Below are 26509 nucleotides of genomic sequence, written 5' to 3' on the forward strand. Positions count from 1 at the left end.
TACCCAAATTAAGTCCAAATGGATTTCACATGATTGATGCTTCTGCCAAGAGCTTTTAACAATGACCAATTCCTAACCTGGAGGATGTTCGCTGGTATTAAAAAGACAGTGATTATCCTAATATTGGAGCTTTCCTGCCATCTGGAATGGTGGTCAGGACTCCATATTTCTTTAGAGGACTCAGATGTATTTTTAATCCTTCCCTAGCACCTGCTGCACAGGGTGAAATAGCAGGTGGGTTCATTTGAGGGCAATGACGCAGCCTGAGAGGTGGTGAGGGGGAGCATGGCATTAAAATAATCTGCCCGCATTAGGAAGAGCAGGGTGAGACAAACTGCCATCCACTCCTCCCGGCCCTCTGAGGGCCATCAGCACCTTGGCCGCTCCCCTTTGGGGACAGCCTTGGCCCGGGCCAGCTTTTTAACATCCTTTTCCAAGGCAGAATCATTTCTGAATTCTAAAGTCAGAAGGGGCCCTTGTAAACTAAAAGCAAGCCTTTGGAATATTTTGACTCAGGTTCAAAACCATAAACCTAGTGGGAAATCTGCATGATGTCCCTTAGAAAAAGCCCATCTTGTACGGTCACCCGGCTCTTTGCACAAACATCCCTTTTTCTCTAAGCAGGCTTGATGCTGCTGAAACAGGGCCAACCGTTACAGCAACAGCCAGGACAGGTAAGTCCAGGTGGGGTCTCAACTCCTGCAGCTGAACACAGTCTCTCCCCAAAAATGACAGTCTTGGAACAGCCAAGTTAAAGAAACATAAATAACACTTAAGAGCTATCCTTTTATTTACAGCAAATGGGATCAACAGATGTGGCTGAGGAGAATCATCTACCTACTTCACAAAATTGACAAAGCGGGGATGTGTGATAAATATGATTAACTTATGGAAATATAGCATGGGGCCTCCGGGTCTGTAGATATATTTCAGGGGCCCCATGATGAATAGGAGTAAAATGACATTTTATTTTTATAAGCTTTTTATAAGTAATATTTTACTTAAATTACTTAATTTATTTAAAAGTATTTAATTTGGAGAAGGGGTCTTAGAAGAAGGGGTCACCAGAATGCAAAAAATAAGATCCCCTCCTTTAGGTGGATGTTACATTCTTTAGATATCAATCCCTACCCAATTGTGTTCCACATATGCTTGTCAGGTCTAAAAAGACAGCCCAGAACCCTTTAGGTTCCCTAAGGGCCTAATCTGTGGTCTGGATTCCCCAGGGAAGAGCTTTAGAGACTCAAGTGCCTGGGATGTACAATGACACTTGAGTCAACAGACAGCAAAATACCAATAGACACAGTTGTTAGTGCATGGATCCTTTCAAATTTTTATATAAAGATATTTTAGCTCCAACAGCATACATGGTTACTGGAAATTTAGTCCAGGTAATATCTCTAATCTTGACATGAGGAAAAGGAAGGTCAAGGGAAAAAAAAAGTTTCCTTATAGTTATACTTTTAGCTAGAACACAGAATAATTCCTCTTTTATACCCTTACACATATGATTTTTTTAAAATTTTGGTATATTTAGTTTGATTAGGGGATTAAACTCCCTTCTTTAGGAAGAACTAGCCCTAAGCTAAGCCAGACCAATATAGATGGCCTCTTATCTTTAGATTACATGTAGATTTAATAGCAGATAATTCAGAAGAATAAAATACTCATAAGGTTTTTCCAAAGGTTAAATTTCCCTTTCTAGCAGAAAGTAGAATTGACCAGAGGCTAAATTCCCTTTTCTGGCAGCTGAAAGAAAGATTGGTCAGAGGTTGCTAATTTTTTTTTTCCGGTCTTAGTGGTTAAGCCCTTTTTATCTTGAGCTAAAGTCCAACTTGAGTAATGGACTCTAAGGAAGATGGGGGGTAAGTGATAATCCCTGACTACAAGTTCCTCTTTCCCAGTGCACTTTCTGCTAACAAAAGGTACCACGTATCACCTGGAGAAAAGGAAGTCTGGCATAAGATTAAGAAAATCTAAGAGAAGCTAACTAATCAGATGACCTGTCTGGTCCAATTAAATTATGTTCAAAATAAATTTCTGTCATTTTTCCAATTCCTCTTTTTTTGTTTTAAAAACCGTCTCTGTAAATCACTCCTCTCTCTGACCGGGTCATTTCTAATATCTAAAAAAAATTTGAGATTAAAGGCTATCTTACTTACCCAGTGAATTCTATGCATTGAGATTTCTGTAATTATTTTGATGGCTTTGGTTCCTTTATTGTACAAAATAATCTTCACTAACATATTTGCCACACTCAATTTTTCCAGGAACAGAAGGACAAGTTTTAGTATCCACTAGACTGAATATAGTAATTTCATTTGCTCTAAAACATGCATAATGAAAGCTCATTTGGGGGGAGGGAGAGAAAGATTTAACTTAGGAATATTATTATAAGTTTCTGGTTTCTCAGGTAACATTCATCCTCTATCAAAAATGATTATTTGTCAATCATGCAAACTACAGATAAATTTACATTCATTCAAATAGTGTGGATTATTTTTATTCTCAAAATCACTCAATGAAATTATTCTTTGATTTCACATCTAGGTAGATGCAAGTGTTCAAGTCAGAATTGTTTTTAATGAGCAGAAATAACTCCTGACTTACTTATTCTTATAATCATAGGGTCTGGTTTAGAGCTGGAAGGAACTCTAAAGCCCAAAGTGGTTAAAGTGGTTTGTCCAAGGTCACACAGGTAGTACCAGTGCTGCAATTTGATTATCAAGCCCCCTGACTACAAATCCATTGCTTTCCTAACTCTACTCCAGGCAGGCATTGAGAAACAAGTTGATCTAACTTTTTCAGGGATCCCCTTGGGCAAGTTAATCCCAATTGCCTAAAAACAAAACATGAATAAATATTTTAGAAAACAATATCTGTAACAGCCCAACATTCTCTACTGGATCTGAGTGAGGATCACGTGTATAAATGCAAACATGTTGTAAGCTGTAATGTCCTGTACAAAACATTGTAAAATCTTGTAATTCTAATTTAATTCTCTAATTCTGATAATATCTATATAGCTACAAGGGTGTCTGCATTAGCAGACTTCTAAAAAAAATTATCATATACAAATTCTTCATCTGCTGCTAGGATGCCAAGGAATAGCATACCAACTTCGACATTTAAGTGCTATCTTTGAGGAAATTGCTTATCTTGAACAACAATTACTAGAGTGGTTTTTTTTTTAAATCATAAAATAAACAGCAGCTCCCACAATGCTTTGCCATGTTTATAGTCTGTTCTAGGGCATAAGTGTTTAAACTCAAATAGAAAGAGAGACCATTAACTCATACATAACAATCTTTGCAGAATGCATATTAACTTAGAAATTCACATTTATTCATTTTTTGTTACTATATCAACACATTAAAATTTGATAGTAACTCCATGTTTTTAACAGTATTTTATTTTCTCTCAATTAGATGTAAAGACAATTTTTATAACATTTTGAAGAACTACATTTTATTTTGGTTTGGGTCACATTTAAGGGTGTTATAAGCTGCCATCTTTGTCCTAAGGTATTCCTAAATTAATTGAAAATGGGAACAATTACTTGACCATAAGTTTCTAAATAGTGAACCCCATTCTAATAGAAAGGAACACGAAGGAAAGTTTCCTTTTATTCCCATTTCATACTGAAACTGGCCACCTTGTTCACATGTTTGCAGAAATCCTTTCTACTTTAAACTCTGCCTTACAAACACACGGACTGAAATCACAGAAGTTATATACTTACAAACTTGAGAAGAAAAGTGTTTTCTCGAAGAGCTCCAATACATCCTGCAAATCCTAAAATGAACATAACTCCCCCTACAACCAGGAACAGCCAAACAGGATCAAAACCTCCCAAGTCTGTGATTGAAGAGATATTTGACAGCACTCCCTAAGAGGGGGAAAAAAAAGAAACAAACAAAAATAGATGAAACATGTGAGTTCTGGTTTTATGTGCTGGTTTCATGGGTTTTTTGTTTGTTTTTCAATTCACAGAACAAAAATCATGTACCTCTCACCATTCTGAAATTTTTCTTGATCTACCTGGATTCTCTCCATTTTCAAATTACTATCTCTGACACATAGCAGTTATATGACCATGGTCACAATTAATGCTGTTGTGCCTCATTTTCCAAATCTGTAAAATGGGAGAATTGTAAAATGGCTTCTAAGATCTTTTTCAGATCAAATTTATGGTTCTATGTTGTATACTCAACACAAGATCCTTGAGTTTTCATTTTTCAATTCCCAGATTTTATATAGGATGGTGCCTTTTAAGAGAACAGATCTTCAAAAAATGCTATTTGAATTAAACTGAACGGAATTGATTTGTTTTACAGAGCAAAAGAGATCTCATGCTGGCCAGCCAGACAATGCCCTTGGAAGAGGCAGACACTAATGAGAGAAGAAGGCTCAATGAAGATTTCTTAGAAATGAGACAGAAATATAAATTATCCAATAATTATTGCTCTTGTTCAGTCGTGTCCAACTTTTTGTGACTCTATTTCACATTGTTTATTTTTTGGCAATGATACTGGAGTGCTTTGCCATTTCTCTTTCCAGCTCATTTTACAAATAAGGCAACTGAGGCAAGTGACAAACCCAGGATTATATAGCTATGAAGTGTCTGAGGCCAGATTTGAACTCAGGAGGATGAATCTCCCTGCTTCCAGGCCTCTAACAATTAGGGCTATGGAACAACAAACCATGGTGTTTCAGTGAGCAAGGAGCTCTCTATCACTAGAAGCATTGAGGAAGTACCTGGATTTGACCCAATTACCAGGGACATGGTTGTAGGAATGCCTATACTGGGTTGAAAACTAAACTTGGTGACTGCTAAGATTTCTTACTGGGAAGTTGGGTGGTACAGTAGATAGAGCACTGGGGCTACAGTCAAGAAGACCCGAGTTCAAATCCAGCCTCAGACACTTACTAGCTGAGTGATCCCAGGCAAGACACTTAACCCTCTTTGACTCAGTTTTCTTATCTGTAAAAATGAGCCAGAGAAAGAAATGGCAAATATCCAATATCCTTGCCAAGAAAACCCCAAATGGGGTCACTAAAAGTTGGCTACAACTAAAAATGACTGCAGAATAACAAAAGACTTTATATGTTTTGTACAGGACATTACAAGTTGCAAAATGTTTGCATTTATACACATGATCCCCAGATCCAGTGGGGAATGTTGGACCATTATAGATATCCCTATATTTTTAAAAAATAAATTTTTGACTTGCCCAGGGTCACACAGCTAGCAAGTGTTAAGTGTCTGAGGCCATATTTGAACTCAGGTCCTCCTAACTTCAGAGCTGGTGCTTTATCCACCATAAAATCTAACTGCCCTTAGATATCCCTCTATTCACTTAATACTCAGAGGTCAAGAGTCCCCAGGTCTCGTAGCTGGCCAAGGTCCAGCCCGAATCAAGGACTCTGACTAACTTTCCCTCTTAGGAGATTTTTCTTTTATAACTCACTAAGGCAGGACCCACATTCAGATAATTCCTAAGGACTGATTCACAGCCTGTGCCTTTAAAATTAAAGTCTAGTGGAAAATGGAAACAATTATTTGGGCGAACCAAGTATATCTACCTTGTTAGATAGATAGATAGATAGATAGATAGATAGATAGATAGATAGATAGATAGATAGATAAATGAATAAATAAATAAATAAATTAGTGAATGAATGAATGAATGAATAAATAAATATCTGTTAATCTCAGAGAAACTACTGAAATATGACAGAAGAGTCAATACCCAAGTCACTAAGTTTCAGGGCAGTTTTATCCTCTCCACATTTTGGCCCTTTTGAGCAATCTCCTCTGAATACTTACTCTTAGAGCAGCCTGCAGGAGTAGTTTTAATTGAGAGAAAGTCCCCATGTTGCCATGGAAACAGCAGCCAGTGTGGTCTGACTGGCTTGTTATTTCTCCAGCACTTAAAATTTCAATATATCAAAGGCAGGGAGAGGGACAACTCCATAAAGAGCGGCAACAATTACTCCCGATATAATCTGGAACATGGACCGTGTGCAAGGGACTGGTCTCAAGTCAAGTCTAGGATAACTGTATGGAAGCCAGAATCCCAGGCCAAAGTTTCTATTCTTTAGCCCTATCTGAGATGGAGATGAAATTCACAGCTTCGCTGCTTCCTTTCAAGCTTACAAACTTTCCAGTCCCCAAAGAGCATTTTTTCCTATCTCTGGTTAGAAAATGGGATTGAGCAGTAACTAAATTTATTCCTAGTAATAAAACCTTTGGGTTTCAAGATGGCTAGTTAGCTGCCCTCATTAGCCCTTGCTGGGGCAGTGAATTGTGGGATAGGAGCCATCAGCATGGGACTCTGCATTTTGCTGAGAGTTTGACAGGTGAAAATGAAGAGTTAGAAAAAGCCTGCTGGAAACTCTTGTATTTGTAGCTTGTGACAACAAAAACAACTAATGAGAAAACTTCTAAGTCTATACTCTGGTGACTACTGGAAGCTTGGGAATTCAAATAACAAGAAACCCTCTGGAAAAACAGATACTGCAATATTAGGAATAAAGGGGTGAAAAGTCAAGTGTCTACTTAACTTTGTAAAGAGTTCACATTCAAAAGAAAACTGAGACAGGTGATCTCAATTTAATCTTCACCTCTCTTTACCCAGTTATCTTGTACCAAAAGTCAGTGTTTCCATGGAGTCAATTTGTGAATGGTTTTTATTCATGGTGGAATAAGAAAGGATAATCATGAATTTCTTTCTGCTTTGTTTTTCCTTCACCAATAAACTTAATTCTACATATCAATATTTACATCATACATATATATATACACATACATATATATGCATGTAGACATATATAATATATACAATATACCAAAATTTATGAGATGCAGCCAAAGCAGTAGTCAGACAAAAAAAAAATTTATATACTTGAAAAATATATTAATATGAGAGAAAAGGAGAGAATACAATAGCTATAAATATAACAGATCAAAATTTATGAGATGCAAGCCAAAGCAATAGTCATAGAAAAATGTATATCCTTGAAAGAATATATTAACATGAAAGAAAAAGAGAGAAATTAATGAGCTGAGTTTGGAGTTAATGAAATTAGAAAAATTAACATTATTATTGTTCAGTTATATCCAATTCTTCATGACCCTATTTGGGGTTTTCTTGGTAAAGATACTACAGTGGCTTGCCATTCTTTTTCCACATCATTTTACAGACAAGGAAACTGAACAAATAGGGTTAAATGACTTGCCCAGAGTCACACAGTTAGTATGTAAGTGTCTGAAGCCAAATTTGAAGTCAAGAAGATGAGTTTTTCCAACTTCAGGCCTCATACTCTATCCACTGTGCCAATTAGCTGCCCATATTGTACCAAGAGTAAATATAATAAAACTTCAAAAAGGAAAAAGGAATAAAAGAAACATTGAAATTTTTAAAGAAAACTAAAGGCTTTTTTTTAAAGATCAATATTTTCTCCTTATAAATAAGCAGCAAATTTAAATAAAATGAAGGTGAATAATAAAACAACTAAAATCTAAAAGACATATAAAAAACATTCATTTCCCAATAGATAAATCACCAAAAGATATGTTTAGGCATTTCACAAAGGAAAAAACAAAATTGTGAAAATAACCACCACCAAAAAAAAAAAAAGGTTTGAATTACTCACTATCAAAGAAATACAAATTAAAACAATGCTGAAACATGACCTCCTTCAGTATTCTGGACCTCTTAACTTTCCAAGTTTGGAACACCTTCTACTAATGCTGAATTCAAGAAGCCCTAGACAGTTATCTATAAAATGATAGCCAAAAAATTCATTACACATTGGCCAATTTGGTGCCAAAATGCCACCTTACATACATTAAATTGCTAAATACACACACACACACACACACACACACACACACACACACACACACACACACAGAGTCTCTTGTCCTCTTTTGCTTTAACAAAAGACAGGAAACTTAGGTGGGACTTTTCAATTTGGAACACCTGAATAAATTATAGTATATAAAGTGATGGAGTATTGTTATGCCACAAAATTATAAATATGGGTTCAGAGAAATTTTAGAACTTATTTATATGAACTGATCTAGACTAAATTAAGCAGAACAAAAATAATAATTTATACAAGGAGAACATTGTAAAGGAAAATAACTGCTATAAAGATAAGAACTTGTGATCAACATAATAACCAATCACAACAGCAGAAAACTGATAAAGCTTTCTACCTCTTTGTAGAAAGGTAATGGACCTTAAACAAGGGAAAGGGATCTGTATGTGCAAGAATGTTTGTGGCAATCTTCTTTGTAGTGGCCAGAAACTGGAAACTACGTGGATGCCCATCAACTGGAGATTGGCTGAATAAATTGTGGTATATGAATATTATGGAATATTATTGTTCTGTAAGAAATGATCAACAGGATGATTTCAGAAAGGCCTGGAGAGACTTACATGAACTGATGCTGAGTGAAATGAGCAGGACCAGGAGATCATTATACGCGGCAACAACAATACTATATGATGATCAGTTCTGATGAACGTGGCCCTCTCCAACAGTGAGATGAATCAAATCAGTTCCAATAAAGAAGTAATGAACTGAACCAGTTACACCCAGCGAAAGAACTCTGGGAGATGACTATGAACCACTACATAGACTTTCCAATTCCTATATTTTTGTCCACCTGCATTTTGGATTTCCTTCACAGGCTAATTGTACACTATTTCAAGTCCGATTCTTTTTGTACAGCAAAATAACTGTTTGCACATGTATACATATATTGTATTTAACTTATACTTTAACATATTTAACATGTATTGATCAACCTGCCATCTGGGGGGGAGGGGAAAAATTGGAACAAATGGTTTGGCAATTGTCAATGTTGTAAAATTACCCATGCAAACATCTGGTAAATAAAAACGGAAGGAAGGAAGGAAGGAAGGAAGGAAGGAAGGAAGGAAGGAAGGAAGGAAGGAAGGAAGGAAGGAAGGAAGGAAGGAAGGAAGGAAGGAAGGAAGGAAGGAAGGAAGGAAGGAAGGAAGGAAGGAAGGAAGGAAGGAAGGAAGGAAGGAAGGAAGGAAGGAAGGAAGGAAGGAAGGAAGGAAGGAAGGAAGGAAGGAAGGAAGGAAGGAAGGAAGGAAGGAAGGAAGGAAGGAAGGAAGGAAGGAAGGAAGGAAGGAAGGAAGGAAGGAAGGAAGGAAGGAAGGAAGGAAGGAAGGAAGGAAGGAAGGAAGGAAGGAAGGAAGGAAGGAAGGAAGGAAGGAAGGAAGGAAGGAAGGAAGGAAGGAAGGAAGGAAGGAAGGAAGGAAGGAAGGAAGGAAGGAAGGAAGGAAGGAAGGAAGGAAGGAAGGAAGGAAGGAAGGAAGGAAGGAAGGAAGGAAGGAAGGAAGGAAGGAAGGAAGGAAGGAAGGAAGGAAGGAAGGAAGGAAGGAAGGAAGGAAGGAAGGAAGGAAGGAAGGAAGGAAGGAAGGAAGGAAGGAAGGAAGGAAGGAAGGAAGGAAGGAAGGAAGGAAGGAAGGAAGGAAGGAAGGAAGGAAGGAAGGAAGGAAGGAAGGAAGGAAGGAAGGAAGGAAGGAAGGAAGGAAGGAAGGAAGGAAGGAAGGAAGGAAGGAAGGAAGGAAGGAAGGAAGGAAGGAAGGAAGGAAGGAAGGAAGGAAGGAAGGAAGGAAGGAAGGAAGGAAGGAAGGAAGGAAGGAAGGAAGGAAGGAAGGAAGGAAGGAAGGAAGGAAGGAAGGAAATGGACTAGAGGTGAAGAATAAGAACAATGAATTAGAAAAATAATAAGAAATAAATAAAAATAAAGAAGAATACATGAATTTTCAGAAATACCAATTGTGTGAATGCTTTGTAGGACTATGCTTAATAATTACAAGGATGAGCTCTTTATTTGAAGGAAGGGAGTACGGAAAGAGATAAGCAGAAGGTAGTAATATAGATTAGGAAGGAAGGAAAAAAAAGATCTGAAAAAGAAGAAAATAACTTTTTAGATATGTAGAGTAGAAGAACATTCATAAGGGATCACCAACAAGACAATATTGAACCCATGCATTTTTCTTTTTTCTTTTTTTGTTGAGGCAATTGGGATTAAGTGACTTGCTCAGAGTCACACAGTCAGGAAGTGTTAAGTGTCTGAGACCACATTTGAACTCGGGACCTCCTGACTTCAGTACTGGTGCTCTATCCACTGCGCCACCTGGCTTCCCTGAACCCTTATAAACAAGCAACTACAGTGATGTAGGCCAAACAGTAGAAATAGCTGATTTGGTATTCATTTAAGGGACAGATTCAGCATTAATATTGGATCACAAATGAAAACAGTGGCCTACATCACTACAGTTTTGAAATAGAAGACAATTTCCCTGGGTATTTTATACTCTATATAGAAATTTGTGGATATAAGAAACAAAATTTAAGTAGTTTTAAAACTAACAAACTGAAGTTTTTAGATTACAAATGGATTTATCTAATGATTCAGGAGCCAAATCTTTCCTCTAATCTATGGAGATGCTGGGAGTCTGAGTCACCATTCTTGGCATTTGGAACTGATTTTAACTGTGTGTGTGTGTGTGTGTGTGTGTGTGTGTGTGTGTGTGTGTTTAACACATTTTTTTTTACATTTAATTTTCACAATTTAATTATGGCTGAGGGGTCTACAATGTGAGATAATAGAATCTCCCATTTGCTGAGGAGCTGAAGACTGAAAAGATGCACAGAAGGGAGTTTTAAGAAGTATCCTAAGACCAGTTCCAATGATCTTGTAACCATCTACTCCCAAAGAGGGGACTGTGGGAACCAAGTGTGGACCACAACATAGCATTCTCAATCCTTTCTCATTTTTTTCCTTTTTGATCTTATTTTTCTTGTGCAACAAGCTAATTGTATAAATATGTATACATAATGGATTTAATATATATTTTAACATATTTAACATATATTAAATTATTTACCATCTAAGGAAGGGGGTGGAGGAAGGAGGGGAAAATTTGGAACACAAGGTTTTGCAAGGGTCAATGTTGAACAATTATCCGTGCATAAGGTTTTGAAAATAAAAAGTTTTAATTAAAAAAGAGAGAGAGAGACGTATCCCAAGAACTGGGATGGGGGGAGGAGGGGTTGCTGGCCCTCTCTCTAGCCTGCCAAGTGACCAAGAGCACATGCAACTAAAGTATGTAGTCTACCAAGACAAGACAAAACCTATTTTGGAATTGCTTCTTTGTTTGTTTTTGGGGGGATCTTAAGCTAAATAGTACCTATCTTTAAGATGAACATGCTCAGGATTGAAGATAACTGCAAATTTGAGAGATCTGGAGGTTCTGGATCCAATTATAAAAGTGTTTAGTTGCAGGAATGGCAATGAGGAAAACTTCTGAAATGGAGAGAAGGAAAACCAACAAAAGGACTGGCAGTTTTAGTAACAGATATGAATTAAAGTGATATATAAAATGTCTTTTTAACATGTAAATGTAAGCAGTCTTCAGTGCTACTTTATGTTCTGACAACCTTAAGTAGAAGCCTCCCAGCAGATTGTACTAGTGTTGGTTTTAAAAGTTACTTGCTTGGGCATTTTTTTTAACCTTTAGTCTTTTTTTGTATGTGTGTAATAAATTACTTGTCTCATATTTAATTGAGATTATACATTGAGTGCTGTTTTGTTAACTTCTCATTAGAGAGGTCCTAGACATAGATTATAAGTAAAATTGTCCTTAAGTTTCTTAGGTGGGGACTGACTACACCAAAAAGTCTGAGAACAGAAAATTTAATCCCTCTCATGAGACATGGGCTGCCCAAGACTGAATCTGGTCCAAACCCCATGCTTGGGTCCAAAACAAGAGTGCTCCTTTCAGCGTGAAGGCAGTGCCTTGTTACACTATGCCCGGTGGGCCCAGGAACAGTTTCTTGAGTTCAAACAGGCATAAAGTTGCTGCCCGTTCACATTATCTTTATGCATGCTGGAAAGTTTTGCTTTCTTCTCTTATCAGAAATAGAAAAGAAATTCTCAGATAGCTCTCAAGGCCTCAATAATTCTTCTTCATTTATATCACAGAAAGATTTCTTCTTGGGGGAAGCTCAAGGCAAATAGCTTCTGCCTTCTCCACTCTTTTTCCTCAGTAAAATATGAGATAGAAAGCAAAGTATTCTGCTGGAAGAGGAACAAGAATAATATATGGAAGAGAAGAAAAAAATATACAACAGAACTCTAGTCAATTCACAAAAGAATAAAAAGACTACCTTCTGTCTGTAGAGGGTTGGATTAGATAATGTCAAATTGATGGTGGCCCTAGTCAGTCATTTCAGCAGCGAGGGAGAGCGATGGCTAACTAAGAAAATACAGGATAGAAAGGATTGGGGTTTGATAATGCACAAGTGGAGACAGGACAAGGGGCTAATGGTGGATTCCAAGGTTGAAATGGTTAAAGGGGCTAGATGGAAGTCAAACTCTTATTTTTTTTTCTTTTTTGTCTTTTTTTTTTTGGCTGAGGCAATTGGAGGTTAGGTGACTTGCCCAGTATCACACAGTTAGGAAATATTAAGTGCCTGAGATCAAATTTGAATTCAGGTCTGAAGTCAGGAGGACTGATTGCACCATCTACCAGCCCCGGGAAGTCAAATTCAATAAAGTAAGGGCTTGGGAATGTGAGGGGTACAGAGACAAGAATTAGTTAATCACACTGTTGAGAAGAGAAATACTCATTTAGGAGGAAAAAAATATATGATGGGAAAAATGAAAAATAGAGGAAATGGATTACTATTACTAATGAAGATTTACATATAAGAAAGAGCAAAAAACCAAAAAAGCTACAAATATACAATTGTAAAACATGACATAATATAAAACAACCCAAGTGTTACTTAAGTAACATATTCTACAAATATTTAAACTATCCCACCTCTCCTCCTCCCAGGAAGAGTACAGTGAAAAGCTGAAACCTTGATGAAGGGTGTACGTCAGAATATGAACAAGAATGATAAAGGTTAGAAATCATGGGTGAGTTAACTAATGGAAAGAATATTCAAACCCAAGGAGATTACTGATTCATCAAAATACAAATATATCATTAAGAAACCCAAAATTTTAAAACCTCATAGAATAAAATGAGACATTATAACACTTGTAAACATTGCGACATAAAATTCACATAATAGAGAGTAACGAGATCATTTAGTGAAAAAAAGAAAATGGTTCTGGGATCTTAGGAAAGTAGAATCAATCTGATTTCCAATTAAGCTTCAGAGAGCTATATTTCCCCTACACTAAAATGTGATTAAATTTAATGTGAGAAGGAAATTCCCAGTTATGAAGAGCAAGGCCTGGAGGCATCCATGCATGATGCCCCAAACTGAGGATTTGAGACCCTTATCCTGATTATTCAGAGCAGTAGCTGCTCATTCCCATTCTACAAGAATATCATGTAAGTAGAGGAATTTTTGGAACATCTTCACAGAATTGATCTAAGCTCATATAACTGAGTCAGCTTTTTGTTCAAGTTAACTGGAACCCTGTTTCAAGTGTCTCCTATTTGAATCATAGTCAGCTGAAGAAGAAATGTGGGCTGTGGGTTCTAATCAGATCTACCACTGATCTCGGGAAGTCACCCAACCTCTCTAAATTTTGATTCCTTATTTATAAACTGGCTGGCTTTCTTAGGTCATTTCCAGCTCCAAACCTGTGGCCTACAAACCCTGACTTCTCTTGTGATTAAAATTACTAAGCATTTAACATCAATGGCCCTCATTTTCCTTATCATAAAAATAATTCCAAATACTGTATGAATTTAACAGGAAGGAACTCCAGACCATATAAACAAAGCAAATGACAATGACTAAATCAAAGCGTAAGAAAAAAATAAATAATCATCCACAGGAAGCCAAGAAGAAAAGGCGTCTCTTTGGCTAAAGTCTTTCCGAGTATCCTTTTCCTACTGTTCCTGCCTGACTCTCAGTATTATTTTCCAGAATAATCTATTATTATTATTATTATTGAGAAGAAAAAGAATCCTTTTACCCAAGTAACTTCTAGCTCACACCTAAAATTAACATTCTTCCACTCTAATTAATATCTTACTAACAGCACTATTTTTCTTTTAAACTCAGGGAAAAACAAAACAAAACAAAACCAGACTCTGTCTCTTGACCTGACTCTAATGGGGTATGGGATCCAATCAAAATGAACCATGATTGTTAATATTCTCAGTTAAGCTTGATGAATGTAGGAGGAGTTAGGCCATAAACATGACTACTAATTTAAATCAGTCAGTTTTTTTAAAGTGCGTATTAAGCACCTATTATGTGACAGGCATTGAGATGAGTACTGGGGAGGAGAATAGCCTTTTTATTCTACCTACTATGTGTCAAGCACTGCAAGTGTTAGGGAAGGAAAGAGGAGAAGGAATAAGCATTTATATTATACCTGCTGTGTGCCAGGCAATGTGCTAAGTACTGTTTATAAATGTTACCTCATTTGATCTCTCAGTACTCAGAAGAATATAGGGAGAGCTATCAAGGCTCAGTAGTGATCTGCAGGCTTGTGTGATGACATTATCTGTAAATAAGATATTCCTTTAAAAATAGTTACTTACATTTGGAATGATGCCCCTGAAATTACTGGATGAATCAAACCCTTTGACCTAGTAATATCACTACTAGGTTTGTACCTCAAAAAGATCAAAGAAAGAAGAAAAGAACTCATTTACACAAAACTATTTACAGCAGGTCTTTTGACAGTAGCTCCAAAAGGGAAACAAAGAAGGTACCCACTTATTAACAGTTAAAACTAATGTATCATATTAATATAATGAATTCTTATTATGCTATATGAAATGACTAAAAGAATCTAAGGAGTAAGCAGAACTAAAATGATTTATAAAATGATAATATTATAGAGAAAACTATCAACTGTGAAAGATTTTAGAACTCTAAATCAATACAGTGACCAAGGACTGAAGATGAAACATGCCACCCCATTGCTGCCAGACAGGTGATAGATTACAATACAAAATGAGATATATATGGTAGGGTACAGTCAAGTGTGGAAATTAGTTTAGCCAGAGTATGTACTTTTTTAAAAATCATATTTGTAATATGGGTTTAATCTTTTGGTTTTTAATTTTGTTATTGCGGCTGACATTAAAAGGGAGGACAGTAAAAGGGAAAAATAATGCCTATTAACTTGACTTAATGTTTTTTAAATCCTAAATGGAAATTTCCATTTGCAACTGGTTTATCTATAGGAATGAAGGGGGGCAAAGAAAGGAATGAATGATGGAAAGGAAATGATTATTTCATTCTTCTAATCGTTTTTCTTATAGAACTTAATCCCATTTTTTTTTCAGAATTGTAGAGTACTAAAAAAAGATTAATTATGTGGTGAAAGAAAGAGCTAAATTAGGTTATTCCACTAATAACTGAACAGAAAATGGAAAGTGAACTTATTGGAGGGACCCAATAATTCACACTGTCATAGATTGCCTGGTATGGATGAGTTCTGATCTGCATCAATGCAGGAAATTCAAATTCAACCAAATTCATGAATCACTGAGCCACTGGAGTATTTGAGAGTAGAGTTCAACCAATGTAGTAAGCAAAATCATCGACTTCAATTCAGCTCTGGGTTACTGACCCTTGCACCAGAGATTTAAGGCAATCAATCTCTAACATTGAATGACCTAGAATACTGGAGGCTACCATTAACTGACAAAATGTTTCATATAATTGGAAAAACAACAGATTGGCCAAAGTTCTCTGTAATGTTTCAGATAAATGGGATCACAAACAAAGCAGTTTTGTGCTATTACATTCTTCATCCTATTAAACACTTCAGCAACTAATGGCAAAATCTAGGCCTACTGGGAAATAATGACTATATTTCAAAAAAATTATAATCAGCCTTAAATATCAACAAAATAAATGTTTTTAAATTAATGGTTTATATTTGAATAAATAAATCTCAATACAAGAAATATCCTCCTAACACTCTGTGAGTCACTCTCTCTGAGGCTCCATCACTTTGTTCAGATAATCAAGCTCTGTTCTCCTGGCTTATAAGAAAATAACAAAAATACTTTGTAAGTTTTTTCAAATCTCTTCATGTCTTTTAGAATTATTAATCTATATTATATTACACTACTACATGCCTACAGTTTAATTCGGCCTATCATTGACATGTTTGGTTATTTACAGTTTTATCTTCCCTCCCCAATTGTAAAATAATGTTTGTATGTTATATTCTCTATTAAAGGTCAAAAGGCATGATTTAAAAAATATATATATTTACAATGTATAGCAATGTTTCTTTCCCCAAAAAGATTTCAAGTTCAACTTCACTGGGATTGTACAAGTCTATCTGTTTCCCCACAACCTGTTAGTACTGACTGTTTGTACTTTTTGTCATTTTAGTTTATTTGGTGATTGTGAGGTGGTACCACAGTTATTTTAATTAACATTTTAAGTAACTGAACATTTTTTCTCAAGAGATCAACTATATGTTCTTCTCTGAAAACAGTACGCTCACATCCTTCTAACTGTACAATTAGATACTGTGTTGTCCTTGAATATTTTTAACAATGACAAAGTTTTTTTTTGAGATTTGCTTTGTTTTTATTAGAAAAAATACTTAGGCAAGGGCTACAATCATCTGTCAATTATGAATGACTTACAAGGACATGAAGCAATAAAATAAAAATGCAGAGATAAATTATATATCCAATTATTGGCAATTTCATAACAAATTTAAAATAACAATGGAGATTGTAGGTTACTTTATAGATACAGAATAAAGGAGCAGATGAAGTGTTCCAGCACAAGAACAGAAACCAAAAGAAAAATCTAAAAGAAAAAAGATATGTCACATTGCTAAAGAGCTTATGTATAATATTCTTATTAAACAACCTTTCCCTAATGTCTTACATTAGTAGTGCTGTAATTGTACTTTATTTCATTTCATGACTCATTATTTCTAGAGCTTGGTACCCACTGGTACCAAGAAGGCCTCTCATGTTTAACCAAAGGGTTAATTCTAAATTCTTGAATGACAAAGTTTTTGGTCACAATTTTATTCATCATATTGGATATGCCCAATAGTTTGTATCTCAGATGATTTTCTGGAATTTCCTAAGTAAACCATCATGGAATTAGCAAAAAGGAACAGCTCAATTTCTTCGTCTATCTTTGGATCTTTAATTTCTTTCTCTTGTCTTATTACTATTGGAAGCATTTCTATAACTATATGAAACAATAAGGGGGAGAGTAAGTATCCTTGTTTTGTTCCTATATTTATTGGGGAAGTTTCTATTGGATCCCCACCCAATTATACTTACACTCTTTTATTCTTTCCACTATGATTTTATAACTAACTAGCTGTCTTTATAGAAAGACACTGTGTACCAGACTATGTATGTGTTGGTAAGTTAATTTGCAAGTATCTTTTATTGTTATAAAAAGAATTTTTAAAAATTTCTTTCCATGACATTTGACTGTGATATGCGACATATGAATGTAATTTTTTTGTTTTGGCTGAGGCAATTGGGGTTAAGTGACTTCCCCAGGGTCACACAGCCAGGAAGAGGTGAATGTAAATAATTTTAAGAGTTTATCTTGAAAGAGGACAACCTTGCTAATTAATTGTTTGAAATATTGTTTAGACTGATTTCTTCTAGGTATAGAATTATACTGTCTGAAAATGCTATTTTGACCTCTTCATTTATAATTAAGATATATAATCCTGCTAAAATTGTTTTCTAATTTCACTGTGATCACTAATATTTTCAATTATCATGTAAAATAGGAGTGGAGTAAAGACATTCATTGTTTAATAATGAACCTTAGTTTCCTCAGTCATTTCATCTTTCATCCACCAAATAACTTAATTTCAATTAGTATTTTTCTGTTTGTCCATGGTATGTCATATTGCATCTTACTTTCAAGTGGGTCCATCTAATTATAAGAATGAAAAATCCCTCCATTTTATATGTTCTTTCTATTTTTAAGCATGAAGTAGTATTGGGGTTTTTTTTTCCAGGTCAGTTGTCATCTATTGATATCATCTATTGACAGTTATATGTCAAGTTTTACATTTAATTATTTTGTATGTATTTGTATTTATTCAGTATATATGCACGTACACATATACAAATGCATGCTTATTTCCTTAGAATACAAACTTCTTAAGTAAAAAGTATTTTAGCCTATGTATTTATAACCCCATCTAACATAGTACTTGGTACATAGTATGTGCTTAATAAATACATATGATTGGTTGATTATTATATTGACAGCTTTTCTGATGTTGAATAATCCTGCCATACTTGGTAAAAAAGACTACTTTGTCAAGTCATAATGAATAATTTTTATTTTTTAATGAATGGCTATTTAGCTGCCTTTTAAATATATACACACCCATACCCACACCCACACACCATTTTATTGTATTCATTTAAAATGGTCTGTAGTTTGCTATGTTTAAAATTAATAATGAATTTGCTTCAGAAAAATGGTCTCTCCTCTTCAAACTTTTAAAAAAGTTTACCCCAAAACTTATCTAAACCAGGTAATTCTATGGATTAATTTATTAATTCTTAATTCTTGCTGAGACAACTTGAATTTTCATACTTAGTATTTCCTGATGATACCATCAAGTAACAGGCGTTTTAATTTGGTTTCCTTTTGTACCAATCAGTTTAGATTCTGCATGAGAAGAGAGGGACTTAAAGAAATAAGCTGTAAAAACTATCCTTACATATGTTTTGAAAAAAAAAGCTTCAATTAAAAAAAATTAGGTGTGAAACAAAGGTGTGAATCCACCATGGAAGTCAGGGGATAAACCTGGCTGTCAAATGGAGAGATTGATGAATGTTAGCACTTATCTATTCTGCTTTAGGGTGGGCAAAGCACTCTGCAAATATTTCATTTTAATCAGCATCCCCTGGGAAGCCCCTTGGCTCCTAAGTTGTGGAGGTGAGAAGAAAAGAGATGGAGAAAAGCTTGGCCCAGACTGCAGAACTGGGCATGAAGCACCTGCGTGGAGTCGTCAGCCTTCAGAAGGGAAATTAACTGCACTGAGACAAGTTCAGCAGCAGCTGTACCAGCTGTGCCTCCGGCCCTCCCACTGCCCAGAGACTTAAATCCTTAATTGTTTGTGTACTGTTGTGGGGAAGGTGGCATTTTTAGGTAGTTGAAATGTTTTTTTTTTTAATTTAACATCACGATTATACGTATTAGGTGCTGAATCCAATATTGGTCTGAGCACCAAGTAGCACTGAAAAGTAACCAATGTTGCTCCCAGTGCTTCTGTTCTTGCTCTCATAAAAAATTTGTTTAAGCCCCAGTTATTAGGAAAGCTGATCCTTCCAGCTGTGACCCAATTCAGGGATTTACCTTTTAGGTATTTTCTAAAGTAAATGTCACTTTATTGGACTCAGTGGGATTGACTGATTTCCTGGGCTGCATCTGAGCTCTGCGGGGACCCTCTGCCCAGTCACCCTGAGCTGGCTACTCAAAAACTGTCTGTTTTAGAAGTTAACCCAAAGGGTTTCAACAACATGCCCTCTGGAGTTACCATGGCAACCACACAGCATCCTCTTCAGAGCACACCAGGGTTCCTAGACTCATCAAATTATAAATTGGAGCCCAAGAATAAGGGATCAAAGAATGAAGTGATACAAAAAAACTCCCCAGGAGCAGAGAGGACAACTTCATTCACTGGGGGGTCATTCTATTGTAATGACAGAGGTGGAGGTGGGAGGTCCACATCCTAGCACTTGATTACCAGAGAAGGGTGAGGCTACTATAGAACCCAGTGCTTAAAATATTTTACTAATGAAACAGTTTAGTATAATCAAGCAAAAACAAATCAGCACATTATCCCCAAAAATGTGTAACTCATTCTGCACCTACAGTCTACCATCTCACTGTGGAGACACACTTTATTATCTCAAGTCCCAATTAATTATAGCATTGACCCAAGTCTCTGTGAGATCAAGTTGTTTTCTTACTTTTGATTATTTTACTTTGAATCAGCTCATAAATCTTCCTATGTTTCTCTGAATTCCTCATCTTTATTATTTCTTATGGGACAATAGTATTTCCTTACATTCATGTACCACATCTGTTGTTTTTAAATCTTTTTTATTTAAATAATATTTTATTTTCCCCAATTACCTAAAATAACTTTTAATATTTTTTAAGTTCCTACAATTATGCTCTTTAAGGTATATATTAGCCCTCAAAGGAAATTTCTTAGTTCTTTATTTGGCCACAGGATGAATCAAGGAAGGATAAAGGAAAAGATAGGTAGAAAGGTGACCAACCAAGCAAAATTTAAATTAATATTGAGCTAACTAGAATAGCTGTTCACTTAGTATCTTTCATTCTTTCAATTTAGCAAACAATAAAGATTTAACAGTATACGTTAATCATGGAAATTCGTGGATAGATAACATTCCATGGTACTATCATTTTTCTAAGAGAAAAAAATTACATTAATTATGGGTTCTACAGCCACTACAAAAATGGTTAAAACGTGAAAATTAAAACCCTAAATGAATGAAAGATAAAATAAAGGCCTGGAAAGGAGTAGAATTTTTAGAAGTGAATTATACTGCAAACTAAATGATTTCATTAAAACTATAATATTCACAATTTTCATATTTTCCTTCATTATACAGGACTTAAGATATGTTTTAAGAAACATTTTTTAATACTTAAAACAGTCAGCACCAAGTACTCATAATGTAAACTATTAATGTGAACTCCCACCACTCTATGTTGTTTCTTAAATTGTTACAAAGTGTTCCATACCATACATACATCTCTAATAATAGTTCTTACTTTCCGTACTATCAAAGACCCTCTTTAATTTTCCTCAATTTATCTAAACACCATGGTCTACTACAAAAGTATTTTTATTTTTTGAACACTTTTAAGTTCTGTAAGAGGGCTTTTTAGAAAAAGAAATCTATTATCTTCACTCACTAGCACTTAGAAGGTGCTTAGTAAAAGTTTGCATGGTTGATCTATCATTATTACTAACATTTATAAACTCTATTTTCTTTTTTAAAAATAATATTTTAAAAAACATGTATGTATATTTATGTGAACATATGTTTGCATGTAAGATATGTTAGTTTTCCAATAATTGTTTTGATGCCGCTGTCTATTAGGACCCTCTTTTTCAGTAGTCTTTAAAAAGATGGAATCAAATTATCTCTATTTGCTTATTATCAAATAGACTTCTTTATACTCAAGAAAACTGGAAAATATGGAACACAACACACTATTTGTAACCACCACCAAAATTAGGAATATAGTTATATTTAACTTACTTTTTCATTCCATGCCCACAGTCCAATTCCAAGAAATGCTATGCCCAAGAACTGAAAGAAACAAACAAAGCCATGTGAGTAGTGTTTATAGCCAATGTTTTTATATGCATAAACTGAAAATTCAACTTTTTCAGCAATACTTTTTTCACTTTGTCTAAAAAACCTTCTTTTTTTAGCAATATTGTTTTCTTTCTTTCATAGGGAGAGAAATCACAGAAATCATTTCACAATTAACCAGAATTAAATGAAGCAATTTGGGAGCCTTAGGATTATTTAAGTATCTGGAGATCCATCATTCTACTAGTTATGGACAAGTAACAAAAATCATTAATCCTGTCTAATGTTTCCAGATCCAATATGAGCAGTTATTGATCTGACCATAAGCTGTACTCCTAAAATATACAATCTTTGAAAGGAAATTGTATACATACACAGATAAACAGATCAAATTTTTGCATTAAAGTGTACTTTCCAAAAAAGCTTATTTCTTCCAATTAATAATATATATTTTTAAATTTTTTATCATAACTTTTCTCTCCTTATTTGTCACTTTCACTGAACATTCTCAATGAGAACATTTGCACAAATCAAAGCTGGTGGAAGACATATTCAGATCAATAAAGTATACTGTTTGGTTTTAGGAGTCATAATTTCCACTCATCTGCCCCCTTAACCTGTGCCGATGATTTAATTTATTTCATTCTCTGGATTAAGCAGAAGACTTCTGAAATGAAGAGTTACTTAATTCCTGATTTAAGGTCTGTTGTCCATGCTTGAAATTCACTCTTTCCTCATCTCTGGTTTCCTTCAATTCTTTCAAGTTTTAACTAAAATCCCATGAGAAGACTTTCTCGATTCCCTCTTAATACTAGTGTCTTCCCTGTTGATTTTCCTTAATTATCCTGCACGTAGCTTGTTTGTACCTAGTTATATGTAATTCTTCACATGTTGTTTACCCTATTAAACTATTAGCTCTTTGAGAGTGAGGACTGCCTTTTGCTTTTCTTTGTATTCCCTGCACTTAGTACAGGGCCTGACACATAGTAGATGCCTGCTGACTTGAGTTGAGTCAATGCACTCTAAACAGCATGTACAGAAGCCATCCCACTGTCCATTCAATCCTTAAATGAGATCATAGGATTTTAAATTTAAAGTGAAAAGGTATCTGAGAGTCTACCTAGATCAATCCTCTTCTTTTTATACATTAAGAAAAAAAAAAGCAGAAGCCCAGAAAGGGGACAGACACAAAATCTCAGAGGTAAATGAGAAAAGCAGAATTTGAACTAAGTCTTTTGACTCCAAAGCCTATGCACTTTCTACTGTATCTTATAATCTCTCATTATCACTCAGTAAAATGTGTACAAGGATTATGTGCAACAAGAATCCCAGAACACTTATTTTTATAATTATATATACATATATATACACATATATTATTTTGTAATCTATTATGTAATTTATTATATTTTTAAAATAACATTTTAAAACATTTTTAAAATATTATTGTTTGCCTCTGTTCTTAGGTCATACATATTTCCCAATGTATTCCCTTCTCCATCTGTCATTCCTTATAACAAAGAAGAAGAAAAAAGGGAAAAAGTTTGACAAAATTAATCAAGATAACCCCCAAAGTCTGACATACAATGTTATGGCCCCCATATCTGCCTCTGATGTGAGGGGCATCCCTAGAAACATTTAGAGAAATTCAGAGACTTAGGTAATTGTCCCATATCTCATTCCTGGTAAGCTTACCCTGATAATCTTTTGACCAAATGGAGATAAGGAAAAGATTCAATGTTTTGAGTAAAATGAGGGTTAAAAAACAACAATCATCAAAATTCACTCAAATGAATCATTTCAAAAGCTATAGCACAAGCTTCTCATATGCAACACATCAGAAAGGGCTCCCTGGACCAAGAGGATACAAGTTATCATGCTGCTGTTCAAGTCTGATCAGAGAATGAATAATGGACATACTCAACAATTTATCCAAATCCAAAATCCAGCCTAAATTCCAAAGACTGTTACAGACATTCCACGATCTGTAAGCTTAGGGTTTCCAGCACTTAACAAGGGGCTTGGAACATAGTAGGGGCTTAATAAATGCTAAGTGACTAACTTACTACATGAGCTCTTTACAAAATGATCAGTAGTTCAGAGACTACATTCAAAATTATACCATCCTCAACAGGCAAGGCAATCATTTTAGTCCAATATAGGGCTATAATTACTTTAGATATTATCAAAAACAATAGTTTGACCAACTATAGATCAAGATTTCTTCCTATAAAAAGGAAATTGAGCTTCCATAAAATAGAATCTGGTATATCTAATCTAAGTCAACTGTTGATTAGTTAGAAGAAAAATTGTTTACTCCAAAATATTAATTTTTAAGATCTAAAAACAATATCACTTTCTAATCAAATTATTTAAAGTGTATTATTTACAGTATAGAAAAAATATAAAAGAGATCAATTTAATTTTTATAGCTTAATGACAAATGTGATAGGGAAGATAATTTAGAAATATTAGAATAAACCATTAGAAATAAACCATTAACCAAGTCACTTTTACAATGTTCTATAATTTTAAAATTAGATTGTGGGTTGTTGGGGCAAGGGAGAGAGGATCCTTCCTTCCCATCTTTCCTTCCTTCCTTCCTCCTTTTCTTCCTTTCTTCCTTTTCTTTAAAAATAGAAACAGAGTTAGGAGAGGCCAAGAAACTTGCAAATGACTAATAACTGATAAATCTGGAATTCAAATTTGGGTCTTCTGAGTCCCAAGTTCTAGTCCTACTGTTTTGTTTTTTTTTTTTTTTTTTCAAAAAATATGTGAAATTAGGAATGAGTACAATGGGAGAAGATGGTATTCGAAAGAAGTAGACCAGGGGAGTCCAGGAGTGCTGGTTAGTCAGGACAGATAAGGTTCCCTAATCATGGACAAGTAAGTCACTGTCTCAAATCTCAGTTACTTTATCTTTGTGTGGGACAGCTAAGATCCCAACTCAAATTAAAATGAGAGACTTGCAAGATAAAAAATAATAAAAGGTTTACTGCAACCTCAAGAGAAAAGGCAACTCCCAACATACAAGGTGTAGTCAGTACTGCAAACTGCAAAATACAAGATTATATAAACCTTAATCAGAAGCGGGGAGCCCAACCTTTTCTCCCATTGTCTTGGGGAGTGCAGTCTTACCCTACACAAATCTATCCCAGAAACAAAAGAATACAAGTTAATAAATTCTTTACCTAATAAGTACTCAAGCGCTAATTAAGAGGTGAAGGGAGGCAGAAAGGACATGTTTATCTAAGATAACTGAACATCTACAGCTTTTAGCTATATAGCTCAACTTGTTATTGCAAAGTCTCAGGTCACAATTAGGACATAGGTCAGTCACATTCTTACCAAAGGTCTTCACTCAGTTCATCTTTAAAATGGTGAAAGCAATACCCACTGCACCTATCTCACAGAGTTGCAGTGAGGAGGAGCTCATAAGATGAAATACACAAAGTACTTTACAATAAAATATAAATTAAGTTACTATCTAGTTCAAGTCCCCAATTGTACTTAGAAAAGCTAAAAGCATCCAAGGTAGATATAGATAGTTAATTATCTATCCCATTTTCAAAGACCTCAAGGGGCAAGCCCTTGGCAGCCTGTTCTAATGTTTAATCACTCATTACTGGGGGGAAAATATAAGACATGAAATGAGCAATGTAGCCATGTGCCCAGTGGGACTTCTTCTGCCAAGTATTCTTTAATACTTGGGACCCCTGCCTGGTAACAGCACAAAGTATTTCCTCTGTGCTGCAGAGAGCTGAAAAGTTTGGATTACATGAAGTATGGCTGGGGTATCACAGCCTTTCCCTGGTCAGCAAAGGGAATTCAAATGGGAGAAAGAGAAATGGAGTCCATCCATAGAAGTTGGCTAGAGAATGAACAATCCTGATGTAGATGAGGTCTTAAAAAGGAAACAATGATGTGGGATGTCAACTGGGGCTTTCTCCTGTTTTAGCAATGCCTTTACTTTGGTTTATGATTTTTTAGACAATAATGTCCCTGAACCCTGAATACTAATGATTTTGCCAAAATGGTAAGAGAATGAAGAAAGAACGATAGTATTTAGATAGATATTTAGTATTTAGATAGAAAATGAATTAACTTCAAGTAGCTGGCAATGTGGTTATATTGTTTCCAAAATGTCATTTTCCACACAATTTCACAGAGATTTCAAACAGATTGAGTTTAATATAAAGAAAAAACATTCAACACTTAGCCAGACTTTTTACCTGGTCAAAACAAACAAATACAAACACGCACACACACACACACACACACACACACACACACACACACACACACACACACACACACACACACACAAAAAAAAAAAAACATAATACATAGGGTATTGGAGGGATACTTGGTTCATATGGAAAAAACACTGACCTCATTCTGAGATCCAAAGATTAATTTGCAGCAAATCCAATTTTAAAAGATCAACACTTAATTCCTTTACAGAGGAAACATAAAACTCCCACTTTCCAACTCTCTGGCATTTCTAAATGATAGGCAAGCTATCAATCAAATGTTATCAGGAAGCTCTAAGTGAGAATGCCTTTTAGAGTAATGAATACCAATTGACTGCCAAAACCTGACTCAAAACCCAAAACTAAACTCAGATCTCGGCTTTGCTATTTCTCTTCCCCATTGACTTTAAGCAAGTAAGTACTGTTCTCTCTCTGACCTCAGTTTCTTCATCTGCAAAAATGAGTTTTTTATAGTAGCAACAGTCCTGGAGTCAGGAGAAGTCCAAGCCCAACCTCAGACACTTACTAGATGAGTGAACCTGGCCAAGTAACCCCAATTACCTCCCACCCTACCAAAAATGAGGGTGCTGCAAGTAGACTCCTCCCAGATTCTGATGCTACTTCCCCAATTGCATATTAAATATAGACTTTCTCAAAGGATAAGATCATAGCTTTAGAGCTAGTTAGGATTTCGAAGGTAATCTAATCCAGCTTCTTTTTTTCACTAATCCCCCAAAAAAGGAAAGTTAAGCATCTGGCCCAAGGAGTGAAAAACAGGAGTAGGGATTTGAACCTGGTTCAAACTTGGTGGAAAGAGAGAAAGAAAAGAGGAGAAGGGAAAGAGAAGACTCATTTAATAAGAGCTTACTTTGTGCCAGGCACTGTGCT

At 35.3% G+C, this 26509-nt stretch overlaps 1 protein-coding gene across 1 annotated transcript in view; it reads right to left on the bottom strand.

Moving 5' to 3' along the window:
• TSPAN5 (tetraspanin 5) overlaps nucleotides 1-26509 on the bottom strand; it is a 190607-nt gene that overhangs the window by 13786 nt on the left and 150312 nt on the right. The window contains exons 2-3 of the mRNA XM_074273059.1: nucleotides 21312-21362; nucleotides 3743-3889 (exon numbers count right to left, since the gene is read on the bottom strand). Coding sequence (XP_074129160.1) covers nucleotides 3743-3889; nucleotides 21312-21362 — 198 coding nt within the window. The remainder of the gene's footprint in view (nucleotides 1-3742; nucleotides 3890-21311; nucleotides 21363-26509) is intronic.

Source organism: Sminthopsis crassicaudata, chromosome 6 (genome assembly GCF_048593235.1).
Source record: "Sminthopsis crassicaudata isolate SCR6 chromosome 6, ASM4859323v1, whole genome shotgun sequence".
Classification (NCBI taxonomy): Eukaryota; Metazoa; Chordata; class Mammalia; order Dasyuromorphia; family Dasyuridae; genus Sminthopsis; species Sminthopsis crassicaudata.